A 24,413-nucleotide genomic window follows, 5' to 3' on the forward strand; every position below is an offset into this window, starting at 1 on the left:
GGGGTTGGGGGTCGGTCCCCCCCCCCCCCCACACCCCCCCCGCCGCGCATTCCCACTCTGTGGCAGGGCAAGATGCCAGCCTCGGCTCCCTCCCTCCCCAGTGAAAACCTTCCGTGTTTTTCATGTGCGTGGCTTTTCCTCTTTTGGTTTTTTTTAAATGCAATGTTTGTAATGTGACTAAAGAGGGTTGTGGGTTTTTTGTTTGTGGCTTTGGGATTTTTTTAAGCCCTGAGGAGTTTGACTGAGCGGGCCTGGGGCACAGGCCTCCTGCCTGCCCTGCTGCCCACCAGCTGATGCCCGGTGCTGGAGGGGAAAGGAAGCCCCCCCATGCCACTGAGCACTGGGCTCGCTGCAGACCATCCCTGCTCCCTGTGGGCAGCACTGCAGCTCAGGCTTGTTTTGCTGCTGCAGGAGCATGGGTCAGGGCTGAAACCCTCTGGGTGAGCAGAGCATCCCTGAGTATGGGGAGGGAGTAGTGGGCAGGACAACCTGCTGGTCCTGGGGGCCTTGGTGCTTCAGCGGTGGGTCTGGGGAAAGTGCAGGTGCTCCTACCCAGCCACCCTGCCCAGGTGGCTCCAGGGGGGAGAGAAGAACAGCAGAAACGCAAGGCTTGCTCAGGTTGGGTATCCAGCCCTCACTTGTCATCAAACCACCAGCACCCAGCAGTAAAGACCATGATGGGGGCTCTGATCATTTGCTTTCTGAACCTCGAATTGCATTTGCACTTGCTGTCAAGGATCAAAAGCTCTCCCTGCCCCCATGTTCCTCCCAGGTGTCTCCCCACCCCCGGTGAGGGGGAGCATCGCTGCAGTGACCCAACACAATCCAGATTTCCTGGAAACTACCAAATTCATTTTTCCATTAGCTGAATGTCCCAGGCATGATATTAACTGCAAGCGAGATGCTGACGGGTGAGTGATACTGAGGCTGCGCAACGGTGCAGTGCAGGAGAAATCAACTCCTCCAGCCAGCAGGGAGTGAAGATGTTCTCCGGCTTTCAGCGGTGACAGCTAATGGGGACAAATGTGTCTTCTTCACAGAGACATCCAGGGCACGGCAGCGACTTGAGTGCGAAACGTGGCATCTGTCGGGGCTCTGCCTGCCCTGCCTGGCCCGGGCAGCTCTCGTGGAGCAGCAGTGCAGTGGGCAGGCACCACGCTGGCACGTGTCCCCGCACGCTGCAGCTAGCAAAGTGACTGCAGCTCTCTGCAGGCTCACGTCAGGGTGAGTGGGACGTTTGTCTGCACATTGGGGTTGGTTTTTTGGGTTTGTTTTGGGTTTTTAGCAGTCCCTTGGTGGAAGGTTACCGGTTTAGAGTAACATTGCCTGGGCTGAAGGGGAACATGGAGAGAGGGACTGGTGTAAAACAAAAAGTCATGATTTTAAAGTGGAAATAGAAGCCTGGCCTTGTGAAGAATGGGCATGCGCCTCTCCTGGTTTCAGTCGTGACATGGCCACTTGAGCCCTTCAAGATGAGCCCTTGTTCCCGGTGCCATGGGCAAGGCTGGCTGGGCCAGTCAGCCTCGCCTACCTCCAGCAAGTTAGATAGTCTGGGTGCTGTCAGACCTGGGTCCTCCAGCACTGTGTGTGTCTGGGTGCAGCTCGAGGACAGGGAGCAACTCCTTGGGGCAGGGGCAGGTGTCTCCAGGAGAGTCACCCGCATCTGATGGCAGCAAGGCTAAGGGGTGGCAGAAGAGTGGCTGGGCAGTGGCTCAGGTACTTGGCTCAGCTGCCCAAGGCTGGGCTGGAGGTACACTGGCTGAGGCCATCATCCTATGTCCAGGAAGCCATCCTGCCTTTAGATTTAAGCTAACATTTGTTCTGAAGGTTTATTTTGTCTCCTTTGAACTATTACTCTTGTGGCACAGCCCATCAGCCTCTCTAGCTTCTCCTCTGCTTTGCTTTGTCATTAAACCAGCTTGGTGCCAGAGAGCAGAGTCTTAGGACAAAGGCAATAAGGTGAGACGGTGCCATCATCACGGAGCTGCCCAGAGCCAGGCATCCTGCCGTGGGGCCATGCACCCAGCTCAGGGACAAGCTGCTGCCCTGGAGCCACTGGGCTGTGCAAGGCTGGCACCTCTGGGCTGAGGTGGGTGACTCAGAGAAGTCCAAGTGCCGTATGCCTCTGGCAAAACCTTTATCGAATGAATGTGAAATCTCATCAAAAGTAAATTGAGTTTCCATGAGAAATCTGGTTTCCATAAAGCTGTATTGCCTGACACATCTTATGCTGCCCGGACATAACTCTCGGAGCCCGCACCTAGCTGGTGGGTCATGAGGTGTGTGCCACGAGCCGCCTGCCACATAAAGCCCGCTGTGCCCACCCTGGACCCCGCAGCAGGGGCTTCAGCTCCTCTGCATCCCGAAAGGGCTCACATCCACCCTTCCAGCTGGGCACGGGCACCAGCACAGCCCGCTCGGAGCAGTACTCACTTCTGGGCCTTGGGTGGCTTCTCTGGGTAGGGGATGATGAAGTCAATGGCCGAGTCAGGCTTCTGGAGCAGTGTGCCCAGCTTGGTCTTGATCTCCTTGGCCCTGCGGAAGGGGATGAGCAGAGGCAGGTCAGGTGGAGGGATGGGACAGCAGGGATGGTCCCTGCCCTGCACCTGCACAAACCCCGACACAGCTGCTGGTGAGGTACAAAGCTGTGTAATTAATTACACACGGACAAATGGACCCTAATGCTGTAAAGGTGCCTGGCTGAGGCATTTCAAGCCGGGCACTCAGAATTAGCAGCAGCTCTTGATCTCGATCTCTTTGCTTTGTCCCCATCTGTGGCCAGGATAATTGTATCAGCAGAGCTGGCGGGCTGCTCTGAGGATGAATTAGGGGATGTGCGTGCAGCACTCAGTTCCTATCGTGATGTGCCGCGAGGAGATGAAGGAGCTCCCTTCAGAGAGGAGGCTGTGCAGGGTGCTGTGCTGGGCTGCGCAGCAGTGCCTGCCCCACACTGAGCCCCATCCCGCATTGCACCCGCCAGGCCCGCAACACCGATGGCCTCCGGAGCAGGGTGCCCTCCCCAGGTCCTGGTCTGCAGCCAGAGGGAGCAGGAAACTGTCTTCATCATGTCCCCTGAGCTTTTTGAGGTCACTGCCCCTGCCTCCAGCGATGCACAGTGCAGCCCCTGAGCCCACCGCTCTGCTGCCAAGCACCCTTGGCACCACGCAGCCAAAATCTTCCCTGTCCTGGGGGATGCTATTGCTAACACATAGGTTAGCACACACCTCTATACTTGCCAAAATCAGGGTCAAATGCTCCTTGGTGTGCTCTGTGCCCACCCCTGCCCCTCCCAAGCACTCACGGCTGGGGGCTTCCTCCTTTCTAGGCACTTTTATTAGGATTATATTATTTTTCTATTGCTCTCTTGGGGACCACCAGCAACGCACGCTGCCGGCAACCCACCACACTTCCTGCTAGTGCCTGCGGTTTCTCTGCTCATGCCTAAGTAATATATAAGCCTTATGTCTACAACAGAAGAGTCCTGCAAACAGGTAACTCCTAGGTGCTGCTTTGCCTGGGCAGAGGGGGAAGAAGGGTTTCAGGAGGTGAAGTAGCCTGACTAGCAAAGGAGTTTCATCCTCCATCTTTCATCCTTCATCCATTTGGAAGATACGTAGAAAGGAGGGTCCTGGGGCTTGACAGCAGGTCCAGCTGTTTCCCAAATAGTGCCCTTTCATGCAATACAACTTGCAATGTGGTCCTGAGCATCCAAAGCCATGGAGGAGGCCCCCCTCTGCTGCAGCTCAGTGTTGGTAACAAGAGCAAGCCGAGATTTTGCAGAAAAAACTCAGGTGTGCTGCGTAAGACTGAACAAATAAAGGGGTGAAAATGGACCCCCCAACCCCATCTTTGCAGGGCAGGACTCTTCCCTGGCACAACAACATTTGGTGACTTCCAGGCTCACTGGCACAGGGGGTGGATGAGAGCAAGGGGACACACTGCTTCCCCCACGGGCCAGCTGGGCTCGGTGCCTTCTCCACGGTGCAGCTGTCAAAGCTGGGCTGCAGCTCCCCGGCTTCAGGGCTCATTGCACTTCTCTCTGCTGTTTATTTTCACAAGCCCTCTGTGGACAATCGCTCCCTTGCTATGTCTGCTATTTAATTTCCATTCCTTCAATTTTTTCCCCTCCCTGTAAAACTCCCTCTGTGTTTTGGTTTTCCACCCCCCATGGGTGACTTTTTGAGACCTGGTGTGGGCTCTGCTCTACTGCCGGCTGCCCCCGCTTCTGCTGCAGAAACCTGCCTCCAACAGCCACCCTTGGACAGGAGTGGGCAGGGGCCGGCAAGGCCAGCGCCGGCCGGCAGAGGAGCAGGAGTGGGCAGCAGGACCAGTCAGAGTGAGCAGCCCAGCTTGGGTCTGCACGCGGCGGGTGTACAGCACGGGGCAGAGCAGGCCCAGAAGTCCAACTGTTTTCATGGAAAACGTCAGCAGCTACAGGGACAGCTTCTGTTGATCATGCTTCCGAGAAAACTTGAATCTTGCCTGGAAAGACCAGGACCTTAGGTGAAGGGTGATGAAGTCCCCACGCTCCCTACACTGAGGTGTCTCTGGGACAGGGATGCTGCCGTGCGCAGTTCATCCCACTTCCTCTAATAAATAAATAAAATGCGGGTAAATGCTCCGAGCCAGAGCTGGTTCCTGATGCCCAGAGCCTGGGGCTGGCTCTCCTGCGAGCCTCAGGTGCCCCTTGGCACTCCACAGGCTGGCACTGCCATGCCGGGACCCCTACGGCACAGCCCTGACCCACGTGGATGGCACAGTTGCAGCGAGGAGGAGGGGGCAAAGGCAGCAGGAGCTACAGCCCCATTAGCACTGAAGCAACAGGTGGGTGCAGAGTGTGCTCCAGGAAAGCTGATGGGGCATGACAGCCTCCTCCCCAGCTCTGCTTTCCCAGACGTCTGTGCTTGTGGCCACTGTTCCCCTCAGGGAAGGGGACATGTGGGCTCGGGGAGCATTTCTCAAAGAGGGGCTGAGCAGAAATGCCAGCTGCTACTGGTCCCTCTCCCTGCCATTGCCCCATGCTCGGGAGGGCAGAGCCAGAGATGCTGCTGTGGCTGACCCGGTGCCAGGTGCTGTGCACCAGGGAGGGTCGCCTCCAGCTGATCGGACCATGCACCCAATTGTAGGGGTTTCAGCTGGCAGGAGCAGGGGTGAAGAGCAAAGGGGCTCGCCCACCTCTGAAGCAAGGACAGTGGATGCCAGGGGGTCCCAAACAGGCAGGGGGAAAACACGGGCTGTGCTGGGAGCAGGGGCACTGAGAGCCAAATCTAACACATGGCAGCCTAAGGAGGTGGGAAGATAGGACCAGGACTCTGTTGCTGTCTGAGCAGGACCTGGGGACCTCACTACCCTGGTGCAGGTCAGGCCAACACATGTGCAAGATTTGAATGCAATCGATGGCAGCTTCATGCAGCAGCAAGCACTGTCCTGGATAACGCTCAGACCTGGTTCAAAATCTTGTTCTCCAATTCCCACCCGCTGACAGTGGCTTACGGCCAACATCTGTCGGGCCTAAAGGGCACTAATGGGCCTTAATGGCCCTGAGCAGCCCCAGCTGAGCCCCACACCCTGCCCATGGCCAGGGGTTCCATTCAAGCTCAGCCCTGGGACCACCTTCTCTTTGGTTGTGCTGTAGGTGGGCTTCTCCCCAGCCTGGTCTCCTGGCTTGATGTCAGACCTATATTGCAGCCCCACTGCCTGCTGCTCCCAACGGGGCTCCCTGGATGGCTCCATCCCATGGCACTTGTTGATGGACCATCAGCAGCTGCCCACCCTGCTGAAGCCCCGTGGGTCCCAGTGTGGGGACAGCAGCAAGAACCTCCTCACCCCAAGCAAGTCCTCAGCTGTGGGGCCTTCATGAAATACGGGGAGACCACAGAGATGAGGAAGCGAGAAATGACAGCCAGAGGGCTGAGTGGTTGCAGGCTGGCGGGAGGGAAGGACTATTTAAAGACATCATCCTGGTGTCCTCCAGCAGATGTATTACAAGCTCTCAAGGAAGACTTCAGCAAAGGCTAAACAGCAGGGTAAAAAAGGCAGTTATAAACAAAAAGGCACCCTTCAAAAAAACCCCAGCTATGTCTGAGTGCGAAAAAGCAAGAGGACCATAAACTGTGGAAGGTTAAGTGTGAGAACGTATGGGAGCAAGCCAAGAAAAAGTCTGAGAAACAGCTTCCAAGAAGCATTAAAAGAAAATATGGGCTCTGTCAAACACATCAAGCGCAAGGAGGCTGTTGGGGAGGGCCAGGAGAGACTCCAGCTTTAAAAAAACCAAAACAAAGCAAAAAAAAAAGAAGCTTGAAGAAGTTAAAGCTATAGCTGAAAGCTAAAGCTGCTGCTGTGTCCGAGGGCAGGGAGGTGCTGGAGGGAATGCCCCTTGAGGAGGAAAAAGGCTCCAGGGGGGAATTCGAGGAGCCATAAACCTGCAAGTGTGATACTGTACGGGCATGTCAGCAGCAGCTGTATCAGATGGCCATGGTAGACACATGGACAAATATGGTCTATTGGAGAGGAGTCAAGGCAGCTCTGGCAGTAGGAAGAGATTCCTTCAAACCTATCGGCCCTCTCTGAAGAGGCCAACAAGCATGTGCCTTGGGGAGAGCAGGGGGGTACCAGCCCCTTGGGTCTGCAGGAGACCTTGGATGGGCTCTCCAGACCCCAGGCAGCTGCAGGGGGGAAGGTCATCTCATGGATGACAGCATGGGGAGCAGTGTGGGAAAGGTAACACACAACACGTAGGGGATGTTGTGTTTTTCTCGGTGGGGACGGTCCTAGGGGAACGCGGGCTGGGACCATGCTGTTAAACATATCACATGCATGGGGAGAAGGGCTGAGCAGCAGATACTGCACTACCCGGGTACAGCACTTGGGGACTGGTTGTGAGGAACTGCAGGAGGGTCTCGTGAGACTGGCAATAAAGCAGCTGTTGAAATTCCTCATAGAGCAATACAAAACAATGCATACAGGACAAACCCAGTCCTAACTCCGTGTATAAAACTGTGGGCTGTAAGCAAAGCGGCCTTTCAAGAGTGAGGATTTGAAAGTGTAACAGAAGTCAGTGAAAGCATCAGCATAGCAGCAGTGAAAAAAATTAATGTAGTATTAGAAAGTAGCAGAAGAGTGACAACAAAGATGATAGCAGAGCAGAAATGTGTGGTTCACCCACATCTGGAAGAGCGCTGCCCGTGGTGCAGGAGGCTGCGGGAGACCAGGCAAGGTGAGCATGGGGCCGCGAGGATGGCCGAAGGGCACATTTCAAGCAAAGAAATTGTCACAGGCCCACGCTCCTGTTCGTGCCTGTGACGGGAATTTGCCTTGCTTTTGGGCAAGGAACATCAGCTTTAGCTGATGAAGGGGGACTTCTCCTGGGCTCCCCCCAGGACAGTGAACGCCACCCTTGCTCTCATGTAAAAACCAGTACCAAGGCATTTGCAGCTGCGAGGAAATCCTCACTGGGTAATTCACGTGTAAAATCTTTTACCAAGTTTCCTCCTTAGGTGAAGGATCGAGTGCCCTGCTGCTGCAGGGAGACCCCAGCCTCATGCTGTGGCCCCCCTTGCACCTCTGCTTCTCACTGGACCCACTCCAAAGCCCCTCCAGCTCCACAGGAGCGGAGGAGGGGGCACGTTTCGATCAGCATGGAAATGGCTGGGGGCTGCAGCCTGCCTGGGTTCCCAAAGGGGTGAGAGCAGCCTGGGAAGCACCACCACCCCACCACCACCCGGGGCAGGTTTCAAGGTGAGCACTGGGGCAGAGGGGGATGAAGATGAGGATGGGTGCCACGAGCAGGGCAGAGTAGGCTCTCTGTACAGAGCTGAGCCTCGTGAGAGGGGCTAGGGCTGGCTAATCCATCCACATGCGAGGGAGACGCAGGCAGTTAAAGAGGATTTTGAGGCACTTTGGAGCCAGGGCTGTTTTCGCCTCAGAAAGGCAACCGCTTTCCTGCTTTTTTCCTCCCCCGCCATGTTTTGCGAACATTAAGGTCTGAGGACAATGCGCTCCTGCTCCGGGCCCACACAGGGGAGCAACTGAGGTTGCTGAGGGGTGGGTTTGGGGCAGCCTGGACTTGCCCAGAAGAGAGGTTCCCAAGCTGGAGGGGAGAGTTTGGGACTGGATCAGCGCTTGCCCCCCCAAGGGTCCCAGCCACTCGCAGCACCGCGCTAAGCCCCCACCAGCAAGCCTCCCTTCCCTCCCAGTTCAGAGCTGGATGATCCCAGTCCCCATAAGAGATGTCCATCATGGGGATGTGCTGGAGGAAGAGCCCCTCTGCCCCCAGCCGCCCCCAGCAGAGCCCTGCAGGGAGGCAGGCGCCCCGGCATCCCCGCGCGGGCTGGCCACTCTCACCTCTCCAGGCACGTGTGGGGCAGCGCTGCTAATCCTTTGCACATCTTGGCAGGCTGTAGTTTTCCTCAGCCACGAGAAGACTGTGAGCGATAGCTAAAGCAGGCAGCAGCAGCTCTGTCTGCAGCCCAGCTCCCCCCTCTCCCTCCTATATAGTGCCGGGAGCTGGACCCCCGCCAGCCCCGTAACCAATGCCGTCCGTCCCGCTGCAGCTGGCCCCAGCCCCAGCGGCTTCTGGATTTTGTTTTCTCCTCTCTAAGCTCACACGGGGGGAAAAATGTGTTTTTTCTGGGGTGAGATCAGGTAACCAAATTGGAAGGGCCAAGCTGTTATTGGGGGGGCTTCAGGAAGCCCACAGGGTTTTGTCTTAATGATATATCAGGCTCCGGGTCAGTATTTAGAAGAGCCAAGTAGAAATGCTTCACTCAAGTAAGGTTTTTTTTCAATGAAAAACGTCACTTTCATAAAAATAAAAGTGCTTAGGAGAAGCCTTGCTGTTGATTTAAAGGCTGTGGCTAATGTCAAAATATCCACAGCTTCAACAGTGGTTATTGGCTGGTGGGTAACAGTGACTTTTGTTCCAGAACAAATTCATTTTAATGTAAGCTTAAAAAAAAAAAAATCTTTTAACCATATAGCAAATGTACCGGTTTTATCTGACAGTGACACTTTGAGGCCAAAAAGGATTCCCACCCAGAATTTTGTTAAGTGGAAAATTTGGACCCTTTTTCCATCCCCTTTCAGAGCAATAAAACACATGCCAGAGCTGCCCGTGATGTGGGATGTGGGGCTTGAGCAGGGACCGATCCCCACCTCCCATGCGTGGCTCTGCCCCACCAGGACACAGCCCCTCGCTCACCTAAAGCTTGGGTGCTGCACAGCGCTGCAGTGTTTCTGTTTGCTTGGGTAAGATCTCTTTGATTGTGCCACTAAAACTCGCAATCAAGGAGCCAGTGCCTCCCTATGGTCATGACATCTGTGGCATGAGTTCCTCCTGGCCTCAGCCAGGCACAGTGTAGGTGCAACCCCAGAGTGAGGCTGCCTGCTGAGAGGCAAATCACGGCAAAGACGGGGACCAGCCTGGTTCCGAGAGGCCCTGTAGCCAAAGCCCTGACTCAGTGGCTCCCCACAGCCACTCAGGGGGAGAATGAGCAGCCAGCAGCTACAATGGATTCACTCCTAACACTGCTTAGCAGCGCTTGGAGTGGAGAGGGTAGCTGCGGCCATCCCAGACGTTTCCCTCCTGGCTTCCAACAGGGATGTGACAGCCTATCCTCGGCAGGGTCACGGCTCATCGCTGGGCTCTGCATGGCCAGACTAGAGCCAGCACAAGGGGAAAGTCCTCAAACACACGCAAGGCGGCTATGGGGGCCTCAGCACCAACTCTTTTGCAGTTTGTGTAGCAGGACTTACACCAACATGGGTCTTTGCTACCCCACATCGGCACCTGTGCAATTACACCGGCTCCTCTCTGCCTCCACTTCCCTCTCCACCCCAGCCAGGGCATCCCCTGGGCATCCTGCTTGGGGTGTGGGCTCAGGGTTCACCCTGAAAATCTGCCATGTGCTTGTCCCTGACCTCAGCTGCCTGGGTGACTTTGAAAATGTGCATCCAAGTGCTTTGTTTAACACCCACAGCTCGGAGCTGGGAATAGTAGACCTTGCTCCCAACCTGGCTGTCCAGACTCCAAGGGCACTAATGGCCTTAATTGCCCTGACCAGCCCCACCTGCCCCCTGAGCCCAGGGCTATATTTAAGCTCAGCCCTAGGCCCCCTTTCTCCTTCTGAGCAGTGTCAGAGGCGTGCCCAGCTCTGGCTCCTGGGTGGACTTTGGACCTGCATTGCAATCCTGTCTCCTGCTGTTCAGGGATTATGCAGCAAATGACATCTGTGTTTCAGTGTGTGAGTGCAGTAACTGAAAACTAGAAGTCTGCTAGAAACTGTGCCTCCCTGGAGAGCTTGGGTTAGCTTTTTACTGGTTTATAATGGAAATTGAATCAAAAAAGTACACCCTAAAATTTTGGAGGATGAGATGCTTGAATGACCTTTCACTGGGTTTGTGCTGATTAGAGACCTGCAGATGCACCCAAGCAGGGGTGCCAGACCTGCTGGATTTGGGGGCTGCTCCTTCCTGCTGCCCAGCATTTGTGTGCCCACCAGCCCCCCTTGTACCTTGCAGAGGCGAGAAGGAAACAACGGCACCCGCAGAGGATGGAGGTACTTTACTACTTCACAAGCTGCTATCATTTTGCCCCTTTCACAGAGGAGTTGGGGGGAGGCTCTGTTATTAGCATGGAGGGGCCTCATCCCAATTTGGGGATAGCCCAGAGCCCAATTGCTCCATCTCCCAGCAGCTGGGGTGCAGCCCCGCCCTGCTTTCCGAGACACTGCAGCCTTGCAAGCTCAGTAGGTCTGTTGGGCTGTGCTAGTTGCCCTTGGGGCCAGAGAGTGTGTCAGGGCCATTCCTTTGCTAGGAGGGTTGTCACCAGGGTATCCCAAGTGCCAGGTCAGTGCCTGCCAGCCTGGTGGCTGCTTTGAAAGGCTCCTTTGAAGCCAAGGTGCTGTTTGCAGGGTGCTTTGCCAGCCGGCTGGGCACCTCCCAGCACGGAGGGGAGCAGGTGGCAGTGAGGGATGGGAGAGAGGTGCCGGCAGTTCTCACAGCTGCTGGGCTGAGAAGGGCAGCGGGGCCATGGGACCACATGGGAAACCCCCACAACCTCACGCTCGGCTGTCGAGCTATTGGGAACACAGTTATTTTTTCTCATTAATCTTCAGTAATACAGTCAGCATCGGAAATCCCAGTGGGAGCTCAGATCTGTGGGATCAGGCGGTTTGTGTGAATGCTGTCCAGCAGACACCAAGCACCCTTACGTGCTCTCCTTCCAGCTGCAGCCGGGGCCGCGTGCCCCTGGAAAGCAGACAGCCTCTCCAGCACGCTGGGGGCATGGCTCCAGCTCTACAGACCTCCTGCTGCTTGGAGGAGCCCAGAGCTTTGCCCCGTGAGACCCCCATGGAGGAATTGGGTCTGTCCCCTAAAGGCTTTTACCTACTGTGCCTCTTTCAGTCCTGGGTGGGCAAATCCCCTGGTCCTGTGGCTCTGCCATAGTTCAGTGACCGATGCTCTATAATCTCTTCCACAGCCCCAGGGTGGGGGTTTAATGAATGCACAAAGCAAGTTGGGGAAATGAGGTCCAAAATGAGCGATGAAGCTTCATGTGAGAGGGTCGTAAGGAAGCTATACCACGCACTGAGATTGCAGTTGTGCATTTTAGTAAAGACTTATCTGAAACACTGAAAAAGAAACCATATACCATTGAGCAGAAACAAGGGTTACACAGAAATAGCTTGTATTTTCCACAGACCTTTGTCCAGTAAGAAATGTTTGGTTTGTGCATTTCAAGGCTTTACAGTGCTAAGAAAATATTTCCAGTAAGAAACTACCCAGACCTTCCTCTTCTTCCCACGACAGCTTAATTTCTTTAAGAGCCCTTCTGGGAGAGCTTTTTGGAGATCCAAGTGCACTCCAAGGTCTAGATTGTCTTGTGTATACAATGGCTGGTTTCCTCCAAGAGTGCTCTAGGTTTGTGCCTTGCAACTGCCCCCTCAAAAGCCACGTGGAATCTGCCATTACACCACATTTATCCTGGGCTCTGTTATTTCAAGATGTTATTATCCTTTCTAACAACTTGCCTTTTATAGAAGGCAGCCTCACTGCTTTGCAGTTTCCTGGTTCCCACTGGAACTTTTTAAAAATTAGCATCATATTTAACAACATTGGCTTTTTGGTAGAGGGATCACTGTAATTCTCACCCAGGCGAATATTTGGCAGTTCATCTGAGCGCTCCTTCTGGCAGATTTTTAACCATGTGTTCTAAAAATGGGGTTAAAATCTCCTTCCTCCCCCCTGCCCCAGTGCCTTGGGACAGTCATGCAAATGCATGTCCCCTAAGGACGAACCTAGTGTGAGCTCCTTCACAGCAAAAGCCAATGCAAGTAACTCACCAAGCTTTTCCATGATGGCTCTTTCCTTCTCATAGAGCCTGATCACGTCCTGTCCCCAAGGGCTCTCTGGAGAGCTTTCTGCTTCTCACATAGTCATGATTAATTTTTATGCCTTTAGGATGCTTTCCTCAAATCTTCTGTGGCCTGCCTTTCACCTGTAACTTTCCAGAGCTTATATTCTTTTTTCACTCTCTCATCTGTATGCAATTTTCACTTCAAGGTCTTGCCACTTCAGGTGTTCATTTCCACTCCCCTGTATAAGCACATCACCTTTTTTAAGGCCAGCCTACCTCTCATTTCCCTTTTGACATTAAATATTGCTTTAAAGTTACTGCTTTTGCTCCCACCAGGACAGTCTGATCAGTAATTATGGCTCCGTGGCCTCTCGTTTGTTACCTTTGAACTAAGCCCTGTGCATGGTTCAGGAGTCACTCGGGTAACACACAGCGTGGGGTTACACCATCCCACTGCCTCCACCAAGCTTCCGAGGTCCAGCCTGATGATTAAAATGCTCGTATAGAAGGGAGGAGACAGGGGATCCCGGCCCCCTCCGCTTGCTGCATCCAAGTCACTGACACAGGAGCCACGGGGTGAGGTCGAAGAGGAGAAAACCCTGGAAAGCAGTGTTACCCGCAGCACTGGGACTCTGGCCAGCTAGGAATTCAGGAGTCACGTAAGTCCTGTGTCCCAGCTGCGGAGCCGCCAAGTTCCTCGACCCCGAGCACAAGGCCTGAGAACGGCCAGGGACACGGCTGGGACACAGCGCTGTTCCTCCCGCCTGCTCTGTGCCTGCAGTAGGGACCTGATCCCCTTCCAGCACCCAGGCAGCGCTGGGCAGGGGCAAGCCCACCCCGAGACATGCACGGGGCTAGCCTCACCTCTTGCACACGCAGAGCACCCTTGGGAATAGGGCTGAGCTCTGGTTCACGTCCATAAGGAAAGTGCAGAGGAGCCAGCGGTGACAGGCATTTTCAAGTCAATGCAAGTATTTGCATGGCGTTTATGCTACTATAGATACTAAAATCACAGCCTGGATCTGAACAGCAGCATCCCTGTAGCAGCGCCTCTGCACCCAGAGCAGATCGTTGAGGACAAGGCACACGCTCCGTGTTTGTGGAGACCTACTGCAGGCAGAGCCAGCGCTCCAGGCACATCAGCAACTGCTGCTGAGCTTCCAGAAGGTCCACTATCCAAGCGGCACTGGTGCCACCGTGTGCTCTGCAGGGTGCAGCCTCAGCACAGGCAGCTGTGCACTGTCTCTGCTTTCCTGTGTCCATCTACAGCATGGCCACTTGCCCGTGTGCATTCCTTGAAGTGTCACCAAAAGACACAATCTGTGAACAAATCTGCTTGGGTTGGCAATGTGCAGGAGACAAACACAATTTCAACACAAAGCTAGCACAAACAGACCAGTCATTGGATTTTATTTAAGGCCCAAATTCAAGAAATTGCCTGGATTACACCATTTTTACCCGGATTCGCGTGCTGGATCCAGACAGCAGAGCATATTGTTTCACCTCACCCACCAGCCAACACCTGCATTTTTGATCACTTGACATAATCAGCTGCCATGCAAACAAGTGCACCTCTATCTCCACATTAGTCATGCAAGCACCCCGCTCCTCTCCCACACGTGCATTCATCCTTGGCCCAGAAGAGCATCTGAATGGTGAATTAAGCTCTTTCCTGCCCATCCCTTTTGCTCTACGTGCCCTGCTGTGGCACTGCCTTTCCCAGCTCATGGATGGCCCCATTCTCCAGCACCTCCACCTTCCCCACGCCTGGCTGCAGCACACTGGCCACCATAGCCCTGGCCACCGTTTCCACAGGCACCGAGTAAGCAGTGGGGAAGACCCGAGCCACAACACCCAGAAACTGCTGGGCCATCCACTCTGCGGGGCGGGACTCCTGGCGCTTGCACAGCAGGACCCTGCAGAGTGAGGAGGTAAGGTGGGTCAGGCTGAAACCATCCCCCAGGGAAAACTAGACACTGGGTTCTCCAGCTGCGCCGGGGGCCCAGCCCAGCTTGATAAACACACATGGGGGCCATGGGGCCTTGGCAGGGTCGCAAAACATGACTGAGCTGAGCCCTGAGACGCTAAACTCCTTTCCCCGGAGTGCTGCCAAAAGCAGGATGCCAGTTTTCCTAGGCAGCAAGAGCATAGTACAGCTGAAAGGATACAGGTGAGTATCCCCCCTGCATAAGGTCGAAGTCTGCAGAGATGAGCATTGACCTATGTCCCCCAACCTCTGCTCTCAATCCAAGCCTCTTCTCCTTGCATAGCACGTGACACTAGCATTGGGACGGGCCGTGGGAAATTGCTGTGCTTGCTCCCTGCAGCATGTGCAGGGAAGCAGTGTGCTCATCCAGGATCTGCATTTGCAGCCAGTGGCTTTCTCCACTTCCCTCCCCAGCCCTCCCCTTATGCATCCTTTCTCTCTTTCTCTATATCCCAACATGCTGCCCTGGCAACCCTCCACCTGAGTCATGTGCCCTCCCTCCTCCACTGCTACTCACGCTGGCCGGAGAATGGTACAGCGATCAAAACTGACAGCCTGGACCAGGTTCTCCACTTCTCCCTGTCAGAGCAGTCAGGCAGGATGAAAGGAGACAAGGATGACTGCAAGCACCATCCCTGCTGCCCCGCGAATTGGCAGGAGAGAGTTGCTGAGCCATGGGCAGCACGGCACTAATGCCAATGCAAAGCTGGTACAGGCCTGCACTGCCTGGGCAGCGAGCAGCTCTCCAGGAAAAGGCAGCGTGGGGCGAGTGGCCATGGTGGACACATTAACCGTTAGTCAGCAGCGCATCCTTGCAACCACCATGCTAACTGCAACTGGAGGCTCCTGAGACAGCATCTGGACACAGTGTCCAGCCTGGGGATCCTGGCACAAGACACTGGCAGACAGCAGTCAGTTCAGCAGATGTTGGGGGCTGCAGCACACAACATATGGGGAAAAAAACTTTCGCGATGGGTATGGTCCCACCTGGGGAGCCTGTGGGTTCTTCACCCCTGGATAGTTCATGTCTCACCTGGACACAGCCCTGAGCCTCCCCACCTAGCTGTGAAGCCATCCCAGTGTGGGGTTGGGGAGCCGGGGTTGGGCTGGAGACCCCAGCAGGTCTTTCTGGTGGTTTGAAGAGGGAGATGAACGCTGCATGTGGGTGCTGTGCTGCTTTGGATGAAGCCAGTCGCATGTCTGTCCTGCCAGCCCCCTTCCCTCACCACCTTGCCCCCCGGCACCAGGAGGACCCTCGGAGCCATTTGCATCTCTTGTCACCTCAGCTCCTGCTTCCTTCCTGAGTGTCCCAGGAGGAGCCCACCCCAGCTGCCCCCTCACCTTCACGCGGAGGTAGAGGAAGAGGCTGTGCTGGTTTGCCCCCTGGGAGGACTGCAGGACAAAGTGTTTGCAGCCCCCTGCCCGTGCCAGCTCTGCTGACTGCACGACGTAGTCCCGGTCCACACGGACAAAGCCAGCCTGCAGGTAAAGGAGAGCGGAGGGTGAGCGCGGCGGGTGAGAGAGCAGCAGGACCACTGCTCCCCCGGGGTCCCACTCACCGCACCAGCCTTGGCCCTGGTGGTGCCCAGGCAGCAGAAGCCGACGTCGTGTCCCTGGAAGGCGGCGGCGTGCTCGCTCAGCCGCTCGAAGTCCACCACCACCTGCTCCTGTGGGGAGGCCGAGGGTCAGCGTGCCCGCCCTGGCCAACCCCCGCTCCCCCGGCACCCTCGGGACCCCTGTCCCTGCGCACCACGGCCGCCCCCGTCTCCTCGCCCAGGCTCAGCCGGCGCCGCCCAACCAGTGTCACCCTGGCAAAGAGCTGCCGGGCCAGCAGCTCCCGCAGCAGCGCCTGGCCCGTCTCCCCTGAGGCACCCAGCACGAAGCAGGCCCTTCGGGCGGTGGTGGGGCGGGCCCAGGCTGGGCGAGGCTGCGCTGCCGCCGGCCTGTCTTCCGCCTGCCCGGTGTTTACTGCCGGGAGAGCCGGACTCTTCCCGGCAGTGCTGGCGGGGGGGGCAAGGTGGCAGGCACAAACTGCAGTGCAGCACACTGCAGTTAAACATAAGACAAGACCTTTTTCAGGGGCTGGGGGAGGTTGCCCGGGGAGGCTGCAGGGTCTCTGTCCCTCCGAGCAGGGGGCTGCCCTAGGGGACCCCTCTCAGCTTCACTGGCTCCCAGCGCGCAGGGAAAGATGTCTGCTGGTGTCCCCCCTCCTGTCTCTCCGCCTGGTGTCTTTGTGGTGGCAGAGCCCACAGCAGAAAGCATCCCCGGGAGGATCTCTGTGCCCTCGCTGCTCAGGCGGAGGGGATGTGTCCCAGGCGGGATGCTCAGAGGGGTCTGTGACCTGCCAGGCGGCTCCTCTCCAAAAACCACTGGGCTCAGTGTGTGCTGCTAACCGGGGTGCCCTGTAGCTGTGGCCTCCAGGCAGGGGGTGAGTCACCCCCCACCCCGGGCACCAGCTCCTGACCTGACCACAGCTGTGGGGCTCGCACCCCAGTGGTGACAGCAGCCCTACCCACTGGGAGCAGCCTTGCTGTGACTCCAGTGTGAAGCAGCTGCTGGTGCCTGAGGAGCGAGGGGACGGAGCCCACTTCCTGGGGGACCCTCGCCAGGCAGGTCCTGGGGCGTGCTGGCAAGCACAGGCCCCCTGCTCCAGATCCCTGCCTGGACGTTGTCCCTCTGACGGGGACAATGGCGATCATCACCGGGGGGGCCAGGTCCCACCAGGAGCCAACCCGGGGCATGGCTCTGGAGCAGGCGCGTGGGCACCCGGGGGCTCTGCGCAGCCGCTCCTACGGGTAGTGTCAAGGGGCCCCGCAGCACCCCAATCCCGTTTGTCCTGATTCCTGGGGAGGGAGGTGCAGAGGCCTGAATGGCTGGTTTTGGGATCAAGCAGGCGATTTTCCAGCCTGGCATGTCTGCTGAGCGCTCCCCTTGGCCAAGGGCTGAGGATGAATCCCTGATGCACGTGCCACATGCAAGGCAGGACGCACGTCATGACCATCACCGGATTAATGGCCGGCATCCTGCTCCACCTGCCAGTGTGCCGCCGGCACCCACGGCTGCGCGCCCTGTCCGGCAGGCTGCACCCCGCGGTCACAGGCAAACCCAGGTGAGTGCAGGAGGGGGAGGCTGGGACGTGCCGGGGCTTGGGGGTAGTGGGACGACTGCTTGAGAGTGGGAGGGGAACCATATGGTGCGACAGTGTGGAGTATCGGCAGCAACGTGTATGGGGCACGTGGTATGCTATAGGGTTTCATGGGATGGTGGGGATACCTCTGGGGCAGGGTGAGATCAGGATGCATGGGGGCCATGCGGCACTCCCACTGCTCATGGTCTGCTTCTCCTCCATGGCAGGGCTCGGTGGGGCCGGCAGGCACCAGGGCGCCTGCTCTTCTGGCGGCATGGAGGTGCAGTGCCGGCGCAGCGCGGCGTTTGACTGCATGCCCCAGCCGGCAGCCTGCTGCCCTGACTGGATGGCAGGGCTTCCTGATGCCCTGCCCCTCTCCCGCCTCTCCATCCCTGGCACCCATGACTCCCTCAGCCTGTTCGGCAGCCGGCGCCTGCGGTGCCAGAGCTGGGGCCTGGAGGCCCAGCTGGCAGCCGGCGTCCGCTTCCTGGATGTACGCTGCAAGCTGGCACGGGGAGAGCTCCACATCTACCACCTCTGCACCTTCCAGCGGGCCAGCCTGCGGGGGGTCCTGCGCCGCACCCTGCGCTTCCTCCGCACCCACCCTGGCGAGGCCGTGCTCATGCGCATCAAGGAGGAGCTGCCCATCTTGCCCCGGCCCGGCTTCGCCACCCAGCTGCACCGCTGCTTGCTGGAGGAGGGACAGGGCCGTGTGTGGTGCCAGGAGGAGGTGCCAACGCTGGGCCAGGTGCGGGGGAAGATCGTGGTGCTGGAGGCACTGGCACGGGAGGTGCTGGGCATCCCCTACGAGCAGCTGAGCATCAGCGATGCCTGGAATGTGCTCTCACTGGAGCGCAAGTGGGCACGGGCACGGCAGCACCTGGAGAGGGCGGCTGGTGGGGACCCCACCACCATGCACCTCACCTTCTGCTCCGGCAACGGGCTCTTCACCTGCCCCGAGGAGGTGGCCCGCTTTGTGAACCCCCGCTGCTACCAGCACCTGCGGCGCCACGGGGGACAGCCCGTGCGCTGGGGGGTGGTCATCATGGACTTCCCTGGGGCAGGGCTCCTCCGGCTCATTGTGGAGAGCAATGCCCCATGGGCCAGTGGACACATCACAGCAGCCCCCAGCACTCCCACAGTACCCTTGCGGCAGCCCCGTGGCAGAGGGGACAGGCGCCGCAGCCGGCACAGCTCCACTCACTGCCCGCACCGGTGTCCATCAGGACGTGATGACACCATCAAACGGTGTCCAGCCCCACGCCTCTGCCGAAGGACATCAGCACCTGTAGAGCAAAAGCGGGTTTCTAGCTCTTGCTGGGCACCAGGAAGCCTTCATGTGATGATGGTGTGACAGCGCCGGAGGTGGCAGAGGAGGGTTGGCAGCTGCAGTCAGAGCCGGGCAGCCCCAGGAGCTGCTCCCTGCACGCTGCTCTCCCCTAGGGAGCCAGGTATGGTCCCGGCATGGGGCTGGGCCAGCCAAGTCCCCGGCGGAGCAGCAGGGATGGGGTGGAGGGAGAAAGTCCTGCCTCACCTCCTCTTGGGCCAGTGAGTCCACCTGAAATGCCTCTCTGCAAAACAGCCCTTTTCCTTTCAAGGGTAAATAAAAATAAAAAGAAGCTAGGAAAGCACTCACTGCATTGCCTTGCCTTCTGCCTAGCAGAAAAAACCTCTTGCTTTTGCTGCTCAGCTGTGAAAGAGCCCGTACCCCTCCGCCCATTGCCAAAGCAGTCATATTGGTGTTTGTAGCCATCTTGCTCTTAAAGCAGAGCTGCAAGAGGTCAGAGGAGGAATTAATTTCAAAGGTGACAACAAATTGTTAGTAATGTCCTTCCCCTCGTTATTTTAGCTTTTGTTTTTTTCTTGCAGGGGCTTGCCCCAAAAGTCAGGACTGTTAGAGAGACGCAGCTTCAGCAGGCACTGCCAACCCTGCACATGGAGATCTGGATGGCCACAGCAGCGGCATTTCAGAAGGGGCTACCCTGTCCCTGGGGTCACATGCCCGCAGGACACCACACAGGGCAAAGCTTGGCGGTTTGCAACAGTGTGGGCAGCGTGGATGGGGCAGCTTGTAGATCCACAAAAGCAAAGTGGTTGAGACGTAAAAAAGACCTTAAAACGCATGTTGTGCCAGTGTCTGCCCTACCTGCAGAAAATAAATCAGCAATTTAAATAGACTGGCAAGTCGCAGGACACAGTAGCTCCTTGGAGCAGAAAGATAACCGAGATCCCAGGGGAGAAAGCATCAAACAGCTGCCTGTGCTGAAGTGGGGAGGTGAGAAAGGGAAGAGGAAAGCTCAGGCCCGGCCTGCCAAAAGGTGAAGAACATCCTCAAGGATGCTTCTGTCTCAGGGGAAAACGCAGCTGGACTCAGTGCCTGCCAGAGGGGATGCCGCAGGATTTCCTGGAGGGAGGAGAGGACATTGTTTTCTCCACAGGGGCTGACCCTGGCTGGAGACATGGCTCTCAGTGCTGAATATGTTCATCCGCTGGCCCCGGGTGGGCTGCGGTGGCTCTGCCTGGGGAGCAGGGGAGGACTGAGCTCATGCTGCAAAGAGCCAGATGGGAGGGGAGCAGGCAATAGTGCGCAGGGGGTGACGGAGGTGACGGCTGGGGGAATCCACCTCTGGCCTTGCTTTGTGAGACCGGATAAGACTGATCTCCCTGCATTAAACCAGACACGTGACAAAAGCACTAGTGATGTCCGGGGTGCTGGTGGCCTGCTCCATCTGCTGCCAACGCCTCCACCGCCTGGGGCTGTTGCCCCCATGCTGAGCCAGCCTGATGGCTCTAAGTATTGCCCTCGCACTGGGTGCCACAGAAGGATGGCCAAGCAGGTCGGTGGCCCCAGCCCTCCAGGGATGCACAGTGCCATGGGGAGCCGGGCAGGGCGCAGGCTGAGCAGTCACAGTTCCCCGGAGTGGCTCTGTGGGCTGGGTGGCTTTGCTCTCACTTAGGGCAAGGGCTGCCTGCACAGCTGCAGGGCTGCCCCTGGATGCGGCACATCCCCGGAGCTGCACCCCAGCACCCCATACCCACCCTGTGCCCCAGCTCACTGGCAGGGCAGGGCCGCTGCCTGGGATTCCCTGGGTGGGCAGAGCCACTTGTTTACTCCCTACCACACAAGCAGCGAGATAACTTTGGCGTTATCTACGCCCCCGGCATCCTGTTTGGCGAACCTTTATCTGTGCCACACACGTGTTGCTGCTGCCAGGCGCCAGGGAGCCAGCTGGCAGCACGGGCAGGGGTACCCGGCTGGCAGCAGTGCCCAGCAAAAAGGCTCTCCATCGCTGGTGAGGCAGAAAGCTGTCCTGCAGCTGAGATCAAAGAAACGTCTCTGAGAGGGACCCTGTGGGGTGGGCAGGAGTGATTTGCCCAAAACTACCCCTGCACCCTGCAGCTGGGGCTGCCCCAGCACCGCGGGGTCCCTGTGGGTGGGGGAGTGCAGGGTGCCACGGCCCGTGAGCTGTCTTGGAAGCATCCCTGTCCTTCTGGCCCCAGCTAATCCTTGCAACCATCTCACCCCCTCCAAGCCAGGGCGCACTCAGATAACATGTCTTCTTGTGGCCAAACACTTTCAAATTGTGAGAAAGATTTTACCGGGTGCTGCTTTCCTCCAGGGCCGTCAGAGGAGGGTCCTGCTGCCCGGGCTGCAGGCCAGGCATCGTGCTGGGAGACGTGCCCAAAGGCAACCTGTAGCTCAGGGACACCCTTTCAGTCAAACACCCCCTGGGGACCTGCGGTGGGAGGGGAGCCGTCCCCTGCCCACACTCAGGAGGTGCCTCCAAAGCCTCCGCTTGACGCGGCCATTGCAGGACCTAGGGAGAGCCACCCTACTCCCCAGGTGGAGCAGGGGGATGGCGGGAGTGGGGCTGCACCCCAGCGTGGTGTGGGTCCTCACAGGCACCATGCCATGCTCCTGCAGGGATGCTGTCGGGTGCCTCCTCGCTCCGGTGGGCTGCTGAGAGGGCGAGGGGGGCTGCCCAGGAAGGTGCCCACTGTATCGCCGGTGGCAGCTGAGCCGGGTGGGCTGTGTCAGGGTGACTCAGTTCCTCTGCGGTTTGCCGGAGGACATTGCACAAGGAGGAGAACAGGCTGTGCTGCCATGGGGTGGGAGCCTCTGCCCAAAACAACATAAGTGTGCCTCTGCACTGGGAGGGGGGGTGCAGCGTGGTGGTGATGGGTGTGCCCCTCGCACCCCCTGCCCCCAGGGTCTCACTCTACCAGGTCCTGAGCACTCCCTGGGGACACAGTGCAGGGCACAGCCTAGTCTTGGCCCTGGGGCAATGGTAACTCTGCAGAGGCTAATCCCTGGGGCATCTGCCCACCTCTGCCAGTGCCCACCTCCCCATGCAGCACGTACAGCCCCTGCCACCATGGGTCCCATCCACACCTGGGTGCTTCCAGAGCCATCAGCATACTCATGCAGGCATTGCAACCTGCCCTGCACATGGCACCCTGCCCGCAGCACGGCTGAGCACGCAGAGAGGGAGCAGAGCATCAGCCTGGGCGGGCAAAGGGCCAAGCGCTTCCCCCCGGACAGCCCTGCAATTGCAGCCTGCGGGTGGGTTGCCCAACCCCGCCAGCTGCACAGCATCCTTGGCAGTGGTTTGGAGGTGGGAGTTGGGCACCCATGCCCCTTCCCCGTGGCAGGGCTCTCGGGAGAGAGCATTGCCTCTGTCTGTGGCTCAGGACTAGGGCACAGCAAAGGAGGCACATTTCCATTCCAGATCCCTGCAGGGCCCAGCGGGACGGTGAGGAGATGACATGGGAAAGTGCCTTTGTACCTGCTCCCCTGAGCCACCGCTGAGCGAAGCCCTGGCTTGCAGCTTGTGCTGTGCCCCAGAAGCAGTGGCGGGGGGGGGACAGGATGCACCAGCCTGCTGCCTGGGAAATCCCTGTACTGCTCAGCCTGTAAGGCAGGGATGGGCCCTTCCTTGGTAAGCGGGGCAGCAGGACCCCAGCTGGGAGCATGTGCCCTGCAGCATCCTGAATCCTTCCCAGGGAGCCTGCCTTGGAAACCACCCGAAATGTGAAAGGGCTCCTGGCAATTAGCCAGCTCCCAGCAGAGCTGCAGAGCTGATTTGGGTCTTCTCTCCTTCTCACCACATGTACCTTTTTCCACTACCTGCAAAGCAACCCTTGGTACTGGTCCTGCCATGCAGGACCCCCTCTCCGAGTCCAGCTACCCACAGGCAGGGGGTTCCTGCCCCCCACAAACAGCTTTGAACTTGGCCACATTCTACCCTTTGCAGCAGCAGCCTCTGGGTCTCAGCCACCTTGCTTCTGTTTTTAAAATAATACCAGAAACTATTTTTAGTTACAAAAATAAAGGTGGGAGTATTTTTTTTCTACTGCTCTGCCCTACCGTGTCAGGTTTCAGTGAAACTGAAGTGAAACTGGCAGGGGCACAGCCTGCTCCCCCCTGGGGCTGTGCATCCGTGAGCACCCCTCTGACTCCCAGCGAGTCTCCCACTCGCCTCTCTGCCCAACCAGCTGCTTCTTCCCTTGCTGTAATTGCACACCCTCTGAACATGAGCTGCTAGAAAGCAAGCGCTCCTGAATTACTGGACATACAGGCTCATCCTCAGCAATTCCATAAAAATAGACAATTGCAGTAAAACATTTTGCAAGGAAGATATCCAGAGACAGGAACTGAGTTTCATTTACATTGGCCAAGTATACAGTCATTGTAGTGGGTTACGGCTTTTGTGGGATGGGTTCCTCCTTTTGTCTAGCATGAGTCCCGCTGGAGCAGCATCAATTTCTCTGGAACTGGAAAATGCATGCGACCTGCATGGCTCTCACTTCAGCTTTAGCTGGAAGTGAGCAGAGTAATTCCTGCAGAAAACCCTGCCAAGGCAATTTTACTTAGAAGCAGAATGGAGTAAGGAAAGATTTATGATGATTCAAGAATGATCCAAGGGGAGGTGGACACAATGAGGCATGTTCCTGAAGCATTGGTGGAAGTTCATAAAGGATATTAACAACTCAGGGGAAGTTCCTCTGGCATGTTCTTGGACCTTTCTCATAAAGGCTTAAAGGCAAAGACAGGAAAATACATTGTGCAAGTAACTGTTTATAAACGGTATATGAAGATTCACAACCAGAGCAAAAAGCCTGCGAGCAAGGAGAGGATCCGGCACAGGAGCCGGGAGGCTGTGAGCCACACTCCGGCTCAGCCCACGCAGGAGTTCATCACTCCTCATCCCTCCTCTGTCCTCTGATGGCCGGCGTGGGCACTGCGACATAGACATGGTGGGTTGGAGAGGTCTCAGTGCCCTGGGCACCATAGGCTGGGGCTGGACCCCTCCTGGGGGGCCCTTCTGCACCTCCTGGGGGGCCCAGGCAAGGCCACCTTACTGCGGGTTGGCTCCCATGGCAGCGTCGGGATGCACCCAGCTCCCATGCCATGGAGCAGCTGCCGAGCTGAGTCCCACCAGGGCTGTGGCCAGGGCTGAACCCCGCTGTTCCACTCTGGCCCCAGGCTGGGAGCGGGATCTCTAGGGGTGGTAGAGCCCCACAGCAGGGGAGGCGGGGATGCAGGGCAGGATGCGGGCTGGCAGCAGGGCTGGGGTGGGAGGGGAAGAGGCCAAGGGCAGGGAGCAATGCTCTGCACGCTTGGAGGAAGTGTGATCACCGCTGCCCGCCGAGGGCCAGACGCGCCTGGCAGTGCCAACAGCTGGGCAAGGTGTGTCTGTGGCTCCAACATGGTAGGTTCCACTCCTTTCCTTGGGGATGAGTTGGGGTCTGCCTGGAAAAGGGGGTCAGGGGAGGGCAGGGCTGCAGGCAGGCGCTGCCAGGAACCGGTGCCGCTGCCGGGGACCCATGGGACAGACCCAGGCTGCCCCGGAGAGACCCTGCCCTGGGCAGCGAGGCTGTGCCAGGCACTCAGGGCACTGCCACTTCGGAGGCAGGGGCCAGCGCTGGGGGGGCGGGGCGGG

At 57.6% G+C, this 24,413-nt stretch overlaps 4 protein-coding genes across 4 annotated transcripts in view; 2 read left to right on the top strand and 2 right to left on the bottom strand.

Moving 5' to 3' along the window:
• Nucleotides 1–8,478, bottom strand: part of RGS5 (regulator of G-protein signaling 5) — an 11,508-nt gene extending 3,030 nt beyond the window's left edge. Inside the window, exons 1-2 of the mRNA XM_009285320.2 lie at nucleotides 8,344–8,478; nucleotides 2,434–2,535 (exon numbers count right to left, since the gene is read on the bottom strand). Of these exons, the coding sequence (XP_009283595.1) occupies nucleotides 2,434–2,535; nucleotides 8,344–8,387 (146 nt within the window). The 5' untranslated portion in view covers nucleotides 8,388–8,478. The remainder of the gene's footprint in view (nucleotides 1–2,433; nucleotides 2,536–8,343) is intronic.
• A 5,259-nt stretch (nucleotides 8,479–13,737) lies between these two features.
• Nucleotides 13,738–17,745, bottom strand: HTATIP2 (HIV-1 Tat interactive protein 2). Its single transcript, XM_009285345.1, has 6 exons — nucleotides 17,616–17,745; nucleotides 16,093–16,373; nucleotides 15,902–16,009; nucleotides 15,684–15,821; nucleotides 14,860–14,921; nucleotides 13,738–14,271 (listed from the first exon to the last, which is right to left on the bottom strand). Exons 1-6 carry the CDS (start codon nucleotides 17,743–17,745, stop codon nucleotides 14,046–14,048), a joined length of 945 nt encoding a protein of 314 aa, XP_009283620.1. The 3' UTR covers nucleotides 13,738–14,045.
• Nucleotides 17,744–18,823, top strand: LOC109279650 (1-phosphatidylinositol phosphodiesterase-like). Its single transcript, XM_019473662.1, has one exon. It carries the CDS (start codon nucleotides 17,744–17,746, stop codon nucleotides 18,821–18,823), a length of 1,080 nt encoding a protein of 359 aa, XP_019329207.1.
• Nucleotides 18,824–24,021: 5,198 nt separating this feature from the next.
• Nucleotides 24,022–24,413, top strand: part of LOC103904017 (P-selectin) — an 11,836-nt gene continuing 11,444 nt past the window's right edge. The window contains 2 exon segments of the mRNA XM_019473663.1: nucleotides 24,022–24,087; nucleotides 24,089–24,160. Of these exon segments, the coding sequence (XP_019329208.1) occupies nucleotides 24,022–24,087; nucleotides 24,089–24,160 (138 nt within the window).

Source organism: Aptenodytes forsteri, unplaced genomic scaffold (genome assembly GCF_000699145.1).
Source record: "Aptenodytes forsteri isolate BGI_AS27 unplaced genomic scaffold, ASM69914v1 Scaffold104, whole genome shotgun sequence".
Lineage (NCBI taxonomy): Eukaryota > Metazoa > Chordata > Aves > Sphenisciformes > Spheniscidae > Aptenodytes > Aptenodytes forsteri.

Coding starts and splice junctions, on each gene's coding strand:
- LOC109279650 (XM_019473662.1), top strand. CDS start 17,744: ATGGAGGTGCAGTGCCGGCGCAGCGCGGCGTTTGACTGCATGCCCCAG.
- HTATIP2 (XM_009285345.1), bottom strand. CDS start 17,745: ATGCCGCCAGAAGAGCAGGCGCCCTGGTGCCTGCCGGCCCCACCGAGC. Junction 16,010..16,092: donor AGGAGACGGGGGCGGCCGTG/GTGCGCAGGGAC, acceptor GCCTCCCCACAG/GAGCAGGTGGTGGTGGACTT. Junction 15,822..15,901: donor CCAGGGCCAAGGCTGGTGCG/GTGAGTGGGACC, acceptor CTTTACCTGCAG/GCTGGCTTTGTCCGTGTGGA.